This window comes from Apis mellifera, linkage group LG10 (assembly GCF_003254395.2).
Source record: "Apis mellifera strain DH4 linkage group LG10, Amel_HAv3.1, whole genome shotgun sequence".
Taxonomy (NCBI): domain Eukaryota; kingdom Metazoa; phylum Arthropoda; class Insecta; order Hymenoptera; family Apidae; genus Apis; species Apis mellifera.
The window spans coordinates 9,872,243-9,884,519 of NC_037647.1; the positions used below are offsets into that span (position 1 = coordinate 9,872,243).

The following is a 12,277-nucleotide window of genomic DNA, read 5'->3' on the forward strand; positions in this document are numbered from 1 at the left end:
AATAACAGATACAATATTGGAGAACATTGAAGGAAAATCAAGGATTAATTCCTATTGTAAAATGTAATAAAATAATATATTTAAAATAAAATATTTTATTAGTAACAACAATTATTATAATTAAATGCTACAAAATAATAATATTCATTATAAAAGTATTTTATTATATTTGAAAAAAATATTATATATTATTGTTAAAAGTAGCAATCAAAAAATTCAAGAATATATTACATACATATTAAAATAATATATTTATTTTATACAAAAAACATAGGTGAACTTTTATTTATTCTTAAGGTCATTTTTTTCCGCTGTTCCTCTTGCAGATTATCTATATTTAATGGAATACTATACACACATAAAAATCATAATTATATGATAAATATGTAAATATAAAATATAATAATATGCATATAAACTTACTTGTGTATTAATGCTCTTGCTCTAAAAGCAGCTAAATGAGCATAATATGTAGGTGCAGGATAACTAACAGATCTTGTACAACGTGCAAACATATGACAAAGATAATATGTAAGTTCTTCAATTTCATTTTCAGGCATTTGATTTTCATTGCATATACATCTATATTTTGTAGGTCTAGCAGTACCCTATAAATATTTTGTATTAATGCAAATATTATTTTATATTATAAATGTAATGATTATAACTATTTTTAATTGAATGTTAACTTACTTGTATGCTAGCATGAGATACAAGATAAAAATCTATATGAGTTGGATGCGTAATTTCAGTATCAACAATGGTGCCCGCCTGTACATTAAAATTTTTATCATCAGAATTTTTTGCATCAGTTGGAAAAAAGCGTACATGATGTCGTTTTTGAACTACAAGAAATGTGATTGGAATTCTTAATTCATTAGATTTCTCTAAGCGCGCAATAGCTCTTTTTATTGCAGATAATTCTTTATGCATTATTTTTACAAGTTCTCCTTCACTTACTCCATCTCTATATATGCGAAAACAAATATTTATATAATTGAAATTTTAAATCTATATTTTATTTAATATTTGAATTTATTTACCGATAAAAAATTAATTTTTGAGGTTTTTGTCCTGTTGTTACATAAAAGTATTTCAACTGAATGATCATAATTTCTTCCAAATCTTGAATTATTTCTTCTCTCGGTGATTGAAGTCTTATTTCAACATTATATTTAAAAGCATTTGGATCGTGACTTGCTGCTACCTATAATATAATAAAACATTATTGATTATCATATTCATTTATAAAAATTTTATTATTATGAATCATTATATTTATATAGTTGAAAAATCTTACAGCTGCAATTGATGGTATGTTTGTAGCATCAGGTGATGGATGAGTCACGTCTGCACCAATTATCATACATGGCTGATATAAACAATTTGGACTAAAAACATATTACATATGTATATATATATATATAATATATATTACATATTACAAAGAATATAAATTAATATTACCGATTAGTAGGAGTAATAATATGATTAATACCATTAAGCTTTGAATTAATTTTTAACAGAATATTCCCAATTGTTGAGTCATTTAATTTTTTTAAAGTTTGATTTTTTATACATTGAGTTACGATACCTTCATGTATTTGAAGTTCAGAAATTTGCTTTACAATACCTTTAAAAAATAAAAAATAAATAAATAAAATATTTTATTAAATATTTTCTTTTATATATAAATCAATATTTTACTTACTATATGCATTATCTAAATTTGGAAGTATCACTACTACAAGTAATATATTTTGTTTCTTTTTATCTTTAAAATATTCGATAATATTATTAATATTTGTTTGAATAGTTAAATTTGTAAATGGAGTTTGTGCTTCTTCAATTTTCATGTTCAAGAATTTACCTAAGTAAGATAACATAATAATTAAGATATTATACTATTATAAAAGAATATTTTAAATGTCATATTAAGAAATTTCTTTCTTTAATACTAACCACTATGCAGTAGTTTATTATGTAAATTATATAAATCATGAGCATTGACGAATTTATCTAAGTTTAAAATAGTCCATAAATTCTTTGGTAAAACACAAGGACTAAAAAATTTGTCTGCTTTCCATGTTCCTTTACTTACAGTAATTTCTTTTTCTTTATACTGTAATTTTGGAGCCTTTAGAACTCTTGCTGGTACTTTTTCAAATTCTGTATTTACAGAAAAATGAAATTCATTCATTAAAGTTGGCTGCTGATTTAAATTCATCTTAGCAAACTGTAAATAAATTAATATTTTATTCATAATAGAAAATTAATTTTATTTAAATATTTAAATATTAAAAAAACTCTTACACCATTCATAATTTTTTCTTTACGTTTTTGTGTATTAGTTGCTGTTTCACGAACCATCTTAGAAGTTTGAATTTTATTCATTTCTTTGTTTATGACTTGTCCGGCAATTACTGTGCATAACTGTATAAAAATAAAGTTAAAATACTACTAATATTATTAATACTATATAACTTTAAGTGTACATATTTTACTGATATTTACCTCAGCAGGTAAATAAATGGAATTTTTTTGAGATCCTACCCAAAGACATGGCAAATTGGGATATTTTATTGTATATTTTTTAATTTGCAAAAAATATTTTTCAACCGAACATAAAGTTTGATCTTCCAAACGAAATTTATTTTCTCTTGCAGAATCAACTAATTTATTTACACGATAAGTTCTTTTAGAAGTAGGTTGTCCAGGTAATTCATATTGAATTTTTAATCCTTTTAAAAATTTATTTATATTAACAAGATTATATTCTATATTTTTTGGAGTTAAATCCTGTACATTACATAGTTCTTTCATTAACTCAATAACTGATTGACTTTTAGGAAATCCTTTATGTGCAACTAAAATAAAATAGATATTACATATACGAAATAATATTAATGATATAATTATATTAATATATTACCATCTATATTCAAATATGGTTTAGATCCAATTACAACAGATTGAAATACACCAACCCATAAATCTAATCCATTTGATAATGATACAATCCTTCCTGGTTCTGGTGGTTGAAAAAGTGATCTGCCAACCTAAATATCAATATTATTATTTAAAAATATATTGAATTTTTTATACAATAAACAATATATACAATTAATGTGTATAATTAACATAATTATAATATTATATATTGTATAATATATAAATAAATCTTAAACTTAATAATAATAAATAAAATTATTTATATTATGTTAGTTATTTGATTATTTTTATGATGAATAATATGAAATAAATTACCACTGTATATTGGTATGCAGGTCCATGACGTAAAATAATATCTAATGCTTGTATACATTTTTGATTCCTTTCAGAATCCATCATATCACATTTTAGATTTGTTAACCATGATAAATCAAGACATGCAACTTTATTTAAATATATTTTGAAATTTCTTTCTTTTCTTGTATTAACATCAAAAACGTTTATTTCTTCTTCTTTCTATAATATATAAAAATAATTAAAACATTATAAAATAAAAAAATCAATATTTTGAATATAAATATATGTATGTATTTGAAAAAAAATAAAATTTAAATAATATTAAAGTTTTGAATATATATTATGATTGAAATTATAGATATATGACTTACACTTTTATCACCAAAAGGAAGAAGTTTTGCACTATATGCATTTTTTCTACCATCAAATGCAGGATATCTTTTAGGACACTGCTTTTTTCTAAATTCTTCAAAAACAGTTCTTAATAAAAATTTTGGTTTATCTGGTGTTATGATTACATCATAATGTATAATATTTGTTTGAAAATTTTGTGTAAAAATAAGTTTAAGCATATTTGTTTCTACGATAATATTTCTATCTATTTTATTTATTTGATTAGTTCGTTTTGGTATTTGATCCAAATACATATCTTGCATATTTTGTGTCAATGAATCATTTTTTTTTAAAACAACAGCAGTTTCCTAAATCAAAAAAAGAAATAAAAAAATGAATTCTCTATAAAATTTCATTTCTATAAATATCTGTGACTGTTTTGAATAAGATGGTTGTGAAAAAGATGACTGTTGCAGATTATGTAATTTTTGCTCTTGTGAATCACTTGATTGTTGTTGTTCTTCATAACTATCTGACATTATTTGTTGATGTGAGATACTAACTTGTTGTGGTGAATTATGTTGTTGTTGTTGTTGATTAGGTCTCCATACTTGTTGCTGAGGACTATTCGACTGTTGTCTTTGACAATGTGGTTGTTGCGGTGAACTTTGTTGTTGTTGTTGATTAGGTTTCCATGCTTGTTGCTGAGGACTATTGGACTGTTGCCTTTGACTATGTGATTGTTGCGGTGAACTATATTGTTGTTGCTGATTAGGTCTCCGTACTTGTTGCTGAGGACTATTCGATTGTTGTCTTTGACTATGTGGTTGTTGCGGTGAACTTTGTTGTTGTTGTTGCTGATTAAGTCTCCATGCTTGTTGTTGAGGACTATTCAACTGTTGCCTTTGACTATGTGGTTGTTGCGGTGAACTTTGTTGTTGTTGTTGATTAAGTCTCCATGCTTGTTGCTGAGGACTATTAGACTGTTGCCTTTGACTATGTGGTTGTTGCGGTGAACTTTGTTGTTGTTGTTGATTAAGTTTCCATGCTTGTTGCTGAGGACTATTGGACTGTTGCCTTTGACTATGTGATTGTTGCGGTGAACTATATTGTTGTTGCTGATTAGGTCTCCGTACTTGTTGCTGAGGACTATTCGATTGTTGTCTTTGACTATGTGGTTGTTGCGGTGAACTTTGTTGTTGTTGCTGATTAAGTCTCCATGCTTGTTGCTGAGGACTATCCAACTGTTGCCTTTGACTATGTGGTTGTTGCGGTGAACTTTGTTGTTGTTGTTGATTAAGTTTCCATGCTTGTTGCTGAGGACTATTTGACTGTTGCTTTTGACTATGTGATTGTTGCGATGAACTATGTTGTTGTTGTTGATCATATGTCTGTCCTTGTTGTTGAGGACTATCTGATTGTTGTTTTGGACATGCATGTTTCTGTGAAATATCCGATTGCTGCTGTTGACTATGTACTTGTTGTGAACCACTTGGATTTTGTTGTTGGTCTGGGTTACTTTGTTGTTGTGAAATAGATGAATGTGGATGATTTTGCACATTTTGTTTTTTCTTTCCTACATGTGAAATATAAATTTATTTTTAATTATTTATAAGAATAAATTATTAAATTTAATTATTAAATTATTAAATAAAATATATAAAATTATTAAATTATAAAAATTTTATCTAGATAGAAGATATATTATTGCTATTATAATAATAGTACCTTTTCGTGCCATTTTTATATGCTTTATTTGTTTGCAACAAAAATATCGTTGAGTTTTTATATTAATATTCAAATATCATATGGTATTCTATAATATTCCCTAAATATAATCGTTAACTTCTATCATATAAATTTCGATCGAACTTTTAAGAAACTAAAGAGATTTAAAACTACTCTGTTTTTATGTCTTAAGTTTCTTTATATAGTATCTCTAATCATCACTTTTTGCTCAAAATTGGGGAAATTACATTTTTAATAACTATATGTTATCTTACATTTCTATTGATTTTAAATTCTACCAACCTTCTAAATATAATTTAATATTATATTTAAAAAAGAATAAAATATATTTTTTCAATTATGATACATTTAGAAAAAAAATAATATATTTATGTTGAATTTTCTTTAACAATTTTATATATTAATGTTATATTTAAATATGAATATGTAGTTCATTTAATGTTAAAAATTTTGTTAAGTTTGTAATTGTTATTACACATATTTATCAATTGATAAAATTCCCTAGAAAATTAAATTTAATTAAATGTAAAAGATTTTACGAATATTTTTTAAAAATATATTTTAAATTTTATAAAAATTCTTCAAAAGATATTGATAAATTTAAATATTTGTTTATATTTGTGATTATGATTTTGAAAAATTAGAATTTCTAATTTTATTTTTATATTTGTATATTTATAAAATAATTTTTATTTTTTATTTACTTTTTTTAATTTTTAAATTGTTAATAATTGTTCAATCTCAATTTTATTATTATTGTGCTACAGCTAATATTATTTCATTACTATAAAATATTAATTAAAATATTAAAAAAAATAATTACAAAAATTTATATATTAAATATAAAGTAATGTTTAATCCATTATATTTATCTACGCATATTTATTTATAAAAGATCCATAATTCAGATTAGTCTACTTGATGTTCCATTTAATAAGAGAACCACGGTTCTCGAAGTGATGTGATGATTGTTATGTTTCTTCAAAGAATATGGCAAGATGGCGACATATTTGAAGCGAACGTCAAAATTGTTTGATACTTCTTTGACACGATCATCAGTAGATATTAGTCTTAGAGATTTAATATGTCCAGTATGCCGAAGTATTCTAATTGAACCAGTAACATTGCCGTGCACACACAATCTTTGTTTAAAATGTTTAAAAGGTACATTCGAACACAATAGCTTGAGTTGTCCTCTGTGTAGAATACGAGTCGGTTCTTGGCTACGTACAGCTACGAAGACTGAAACATTAATTAATAACAGTCTTTGGGAATTAATTCAAACTAAATTTTCTAAAGAAGTTGAAAATAAATATAACGGTGACGATAGAAGTATCGATTTGGATGCTGGTAAGTTTCTAGTAAGACAAGATAAACAAATGTATCATAACCTCTTTAAGAAATGAAGTAATCAATCAAATATTATAATTTTAATTTATATAAAAATATATAAAATGTGCTTAAAAATAGCTTATAAATACATATAATATTGATATAATAATTACATAATATATTATTAATATTATAATAATTATATATATAATTTTTAAATGAAAAAATAATACATAGAAATATTTTATTTCTGTGTATTGTTAATTACTTGTATTTATTGTTAATTAAAAAAATATTATTTGAATGTTATTTAAATTTAGATTTGTATAAATATATAAATATAAATATAATATATAAATTATTTTTCTTATACAGACTATACTGGTACTAATAAAATACTTAGTGCAACTGGAGAAATTCGACAGGAATATGAAGTGCAACTTCAAATGGCCGAGGAAGAAATACGATGTCAAAGAAAAGCTGAACAGATAGCCAGTGAGACTTTAATTCGCAAAATTCAGGAGGAGGAGCAACAACAAAAACTAGCTCAATTATCTCAAGATCAATTACTTGCTAAATCTTTAGTAAAGAAACAACTCGAAGACAAGCACAAAGAAGTATCTAAATATAAAAACTCTTTAAATGTATCTAATAATTTTCATAATTCAAAATTTAATGTTGCTACTATGACTGAAGTTAATTCATGTAAACTGCAGCCTCATGGTTCAAAATATGAAAAAGCATCTCTTTTAGAGTCTCAAGATAATTCTGGATTAAGAAGATCAAATATTGCATTAATTTCTAAAATTCGTGCAGAAAGATATGTATCTAATATAAAAAATAATATAGATTTAGCTAGTACATGTAATGATTCTACAAGTAAATTTTGTTGTCAAAAAACTATACCTGTATATAATACTATTTCAAGAACTTTAAAACATCAAACAGCAGCTAAAATAATAGAACCTTGTATTTCAAAATGTTCCTTGGAACCGAGAACATCTATTTCAAAGATATATGGTACTCAAAGCAAAGAAGAGTTGCATGTACCAAATGATATTGTGAACAATAAAAAAAAAAGCTTAAGCGTAGAAGTCTGTGTATCTTCGGGAGATGATGACGAAAGAATGGGAAGTGCTGATAGTCACGACAGTCATGATAGCATTAATCAAGAAATTCATCATTTTAAACCTATTAAAGCTATGCCAAGAACACCATTAAAAATGTCTACAGGTTAAATCATATTTTTATTATATATATAATAATTTCAAATGTTTTAAATAATTTGAACAATTATATTACAGATGGAAGACAAATAGATCCAAAATTAATTAGAGTTGTTCCTATACTTAAAAGGATATCTAATGTTATACCTAAACCTCCATCTCAAATTCATTTAAAACGAATTATTGGATGTTCTTGGAGTGCATTTCGAGGTAATTTTATATTTATAATATAATTTTTATAAAACTTAGAAAATCATAAAGTTAGAAAATCATAAAAAAAAAAAGCATAATTATATTTTTTATATTATAGGTAAAACTAAACAGAGTTTTAAAGAGAAAGATATATATAAGGAAGACATTGAACAAATGCCATCAACGTCTTGTAATCAATCGCAAATTATCGTTAACAAAACAACAAAATTTCAAACTGATAATATTCGTAAACTCGAATATATTTCGGATTTGTCATTTGATTCTAATAAGAATTATGCTAAGAATGTAAATATAATTAATGGTACTAAGATCAGTAAAAAGTTAATGTTAGAAGAAAATAGAGATGTTAGAAAAGTACAAAAATCTTGGAAATCTCATATTAGGAATGGCATGGTATGTAAATCTAAACGACAAAAAACTTTATGGACTAAAAAAGATATTAAGATTGCAACAAATACAAAATATATGAATGATATCGAAATGAAAAATATAAGTTCTCCGTCTACATTTTGCAATGAAAAATCTGAAATACAGGAAGAAAATGAAATAACAATGGAAAATATTGCGGAACGAATAAAGAAAAGAAAAATAAATACAGATAAAAAGAAAACTAATACAGTATCTTCTTCATATTCAGATTTAAAAATCACTAGAAGAGACACACAGGAATTATGTAGAAAAGAGGAATTTGAATACAAAATGACAAATGATGTTCCTGTTATGATACAAAAAAGGAATAGAACTAAGTTTACAAAAACTGCCTTACCAAAATCAAAACAGCGAAGGATACGTTCAACAAAACAGTCTATTACAGAAAATTCTGGAAAAAGTGACACTTCTATAAGATTAAGCTGTCGGATTAGCAATTCAGAATTAAGAAAAACAACACGAAAGATAAAACAAACTAATATTTCTATGAATAATGGAACAGATATAATGTATGAAAATATGGATAGTAATAATTGTAATTCATCTGAATCTTGCATTGAAATGCAAGAACGTATATCAAAAAATAATAATAGTACTGAAACAAATACAATCATAGAGAAAAATGTTCTTTCGGATGAAGAGATCATTAAAGAACAAGAACGAATGGAAAGATTAGTTATACAAGAAAAAGAAGATTTTGAATTAGCTCAAAGATTGCAAGCGAAATTTGATGAGATGGAAGGAATAGCCGGTCGAACCAGGCGATCTAAAAAGGCAATTGAGAATGAAACAATTGAGTTAGATTTGTATAAAATCGATACCAGAAGAACTGTACAAAAAGCAATGAATTCGCATACTGCCAAGTCATCAGTTATCAATCATACTATAAATACCGAGACTAAAAAACGTGGTAGACCTCCAAAACGTGTAAAATAATCTATCAGCATTGGTCGTTACGTCGGCAAATTGCGAACCTTCCAAATGGATGTTCCTATAAATTATAAAAAAAAGGTTTGAATTTCTCTTTTATATTGTACAATATTTTATCTATATTAATCAAATTATTTGCGTGGCTTGACATGCGTACCTGGATATATTAATGCGATAAGGAACAAAGAACAAAAAGTTTTAATACATTCAGATATGTTCAATAAATATGTGCATATGTTTTAACATATTTTATTTTCATTTAATGTTAAAAGTTGAAAAATTATAACTTAAACAAAATGATAAGCTATTTTGAAAAAGCAAAAAATTTTTTCAAAGCAAAAAAAAAAAATTTTCAAGCTTTTATTCTTTGTTCTTTTTAAATTGTACAATAATAGGAAACAAATTTGACTGATTCAAAAGATACACATTTTGAGATTAAAATTATAGCTTTAAAAAAAATTATTCTCTTTAGAACCAATACATATAAAATAAACATTAGTATCATATTTTTTAATAAGATAAGATTATTCGTTTTATGAAAAATAAAATAATTATTACAATTTAGTGTCATATTTGAAACATTATTATCTCTTACATAAAAACAGGAGAAAGTAGCTATAATATAAATTTTCATTATTGAACAAGATTAACATATGTTTCATAAATCATTTTTTTATGCCTCAATTTTTTATATATTATTATTAATAATGATAAAAATTATAAATAAAAATATATATTTTGAAAATAATTGATAATCATAAACATGTTTTTTCAATCTTAAAATTTTTTTAATTTTTTGATTGCTTATCAAATTTCAAGTAGAGATGTTTTTTTTTGTAAATTTTTCAATAAAAAAAAAATTGATTATAGTATATATATAATAATATTATATATATATATATATATATATATATATATATATATATACAAGTATTTTGTTAAATGTACTTACTTAATGACATTTCATACTTTCTCTTTTTTATTTCTTTCATTGTTTTCTTTATAATATTTTTTCATATTTTTCATTGTCTTTTTCTCTTTTTATCATGAAGATGTGTATATATATATATATATATATATATATATATATATATATATATATATATATATATACATATATATTACATTTATACATATATATAAAAATTGGATAATTGCACTGAATGAAAAAACTATTTGCTATTCATAAGAAATTTATAAGAATTCTCTTCTTTATCTTGAAACAAATAATATATTTATTTATGATCTTTTTTTCTTTTATTCACTTTTGTATATTCAATAAAATATAAAAAAAAACTAAAACCAAATTACATTCGAATTAAGAATCGATTCCATTATTCTATCCCAGTTTCAGTTTTTGAGCATTTATCCAATTTTTATTATATAAAAATCTATAATGATCATAAATCTTTGATCAAAAATAATACTATTTCTGAATTTTATACATTAGATATATAAAAATAAAAGAAATATTGTAATTATAAATTATATAAATCGATTTAAAAATTTTGAACATAATATATTATTGTTTATTAATTGTTATTTAGATTTTTTTTCGTTTATAGATATGAACGAATTAATAACATTGACGGAAATTATTTTTGATGAATAACATATGGAAATAAAAATGGATATAAGAAATAGATGAAAAATATATAAAGAGAATTGAAAAACAATTTTGTAAACGCATATGTTATTAAGTGCTTCAACGCTAGTTATATGGCGTCATAATTTGTTGTTACACAACAATAGGGTAATATGCGCCAAACTTTACACCTCATTAAATTTATTTCATATTCCGTCAATAGTGATAGTCTTTCACTTTTATATAATTAAATATCGTATATACTCTTGTAGTATACGATTTTGAAAAAAATTGAATTGAGATTGTTCTGAATATGATTCATCGGGCAATCATATTAAAAATACGCATTCATAGAATTTCAAAATAAGAGATGTATGGGATAAACTAAATAAAATATAAGATTTATGAATGTAGAAAGAAAATATTTACATATAGGTTACATACAAATAATATTGTCAAATAATATGTATCAATAAATAAGATATAGTATGTATAGCCTCAATCCAAAAATAAATGGATAGAATAATTAAACAGAAAAATTAACAAAAGAATGAATAGCAGAATAATATAATGGCGGTGAGCGATATGAATTTTTAAAAAGTCATTTTTATATGCATCGCATGCGGATACAAATAATGTATCGAAAGTAACGGAAAGGAAGCAATTATTGAATACTATTCTTCCTGATACCTTTTATGTATCAATACGAATAAACAAATGTAATTATTCTAAATAGCATTTCTCCTTATCTTACACTTGTGAATAATTTTTTAAATACCTTAATTAAAATATTATATTCATGCATAAGTTTGAACATTATTAATTTTGTAATATTAAATTTAAATAAGATGAAAACAAAATTTAAATTTACAACTAAATAAATAGAATATTTGTTCGTAGAATTGATATGATCGATATATCATTATTGAATCAGCTGTGTTGTGTTACATCATCGATCTATAATAATATGTATTGAAAAAAATGGTAATGCGTATGCGCATAACAATTCGGTCAAGGTTATTTTACAGGTAAATATCCTAAGAGATTTATATAATAAATTTTCATAGAAGTCACATTTTTTTTCTGTAGATTAATAAGAAAAAAAAAAAAGACGTGATAGATTTTCGAATATTTTTCGTAAAATAAAAATGATTCGCGATAAATATATATATATATATTTATCGCGATTATTTAAAATCAAACCATTTTCATGTTAAATCAGAAAATAACA

The 12,277-nt window shown here is 23.8% G+C and overlaps 2 protein-coding genes across 3 annotated transcripts; one reads left to right on the top strand and one right to left on the bottom strand.

Moving 5' to 3' along the window:
- Positions 1-232: 232 nt before the first annotated feature.
- On the bottom strand, positions 233-5,595 carry LOC411577 (protein argonaute-2). Its single transcript, XM_395048.6, has 15 exons — positions 5,311-5,595; positions 4,146-5,158; positions 3,621-3,950; positions 3,268-3,468; positions 2,933-3,059; positions 2,515-2,867; positions 2,314-2,433; positions 1,963-2,236; positions 1,712-1,870; positions 1,468-1,633; positions 1,301-1,391; positions 1,044-1,207; positions 694-967; positions 424-608; positions 233-348 (listed from the first exon to the last, which is right to left on the bottom strand). The coding sequence occupies exons 1-15, from the start codon at positions 5,321-5,323 to the stop codon at positions 258-260; spliced, it is 3,561 nt and encodes a 1,186-aa protein (XP_395048.4). The 5' UTR covers positions 5,324-5,595; the 3' UTR covers positions 233-257.
- A 616-nt stretch (positions 5,596-6,211) lies between these two features.
- LOC410198 (kinesin-related protein 4) lies at positions 6,212-11,779 on the top strand. 2 transcript variants are annotated; one of them, XR_410438.3, is made up of 5 exons: positions 6,212-6,681; positions 7,039-7,896; positions 7,968-8,099; positions 8,200-9,542; positions 11,027-11,779. XR_410438.3 is itself a non-coding variant. In XM_006566072.3 (4 exons), exons 1-4 carry the CDS (start codon positions 6,330-6,332, stop codon positions 9,465-9,467), a joined length of 2,610 nt encoding a protein of 869 aa, XP_006566135.1. In that variant the 5' UTR covers positions 6,212-6,329; the 3' UTR covers positions 9,468-9,939. The 2 variants fall into 2 exon arrangements, 1 of the variants encoding a protein (XP_006566135.1); XM_006566072.3 differs by lacking the exon at positions 11,027-11,779 and having other exon boundaries at positions 8,200-9,939.
- Positions 11,780-12,277: the final 498 nt, after the last annotated feature.

Coding starts and splice junctions, on each gene's coding strand:
- LOC410198 (XM_006566072.3), top strand. CDS start 6,330: ATGGCGACATATTTGAAGCGAACGTCAAAATTGTTTGATACTTCTTTG. Junction 6,682..7,038: donor AAGTATCGATTTGGATGCTG/GTAAGTTTCTAG, acceptor TTTCTTATACAG/ACTATACTGGTACTAATAAA. Junction 8,100..8,199: donor TTCTTGGAGTGCATTTCGAG/GTAATTTTATAT, acceptor TTTATATTATAG/GTAAAACTAAACAGAGTTTT.
- LOC411577 (XM_395048.6), bottom strand. Junction 968..1,043: donor CAAAAATTAATTTTTTATCG/GTAAATAAATTC, acceptor TCGCATATATAG/AGATGGAGTAAGTGAAGGAG. Junction 349..423: donor GCAAGAGCATTAATACACAA/GTAAGTTTATAT, acceptor ATGTGTGTATAG/TATTCCATTAAATATAGATA.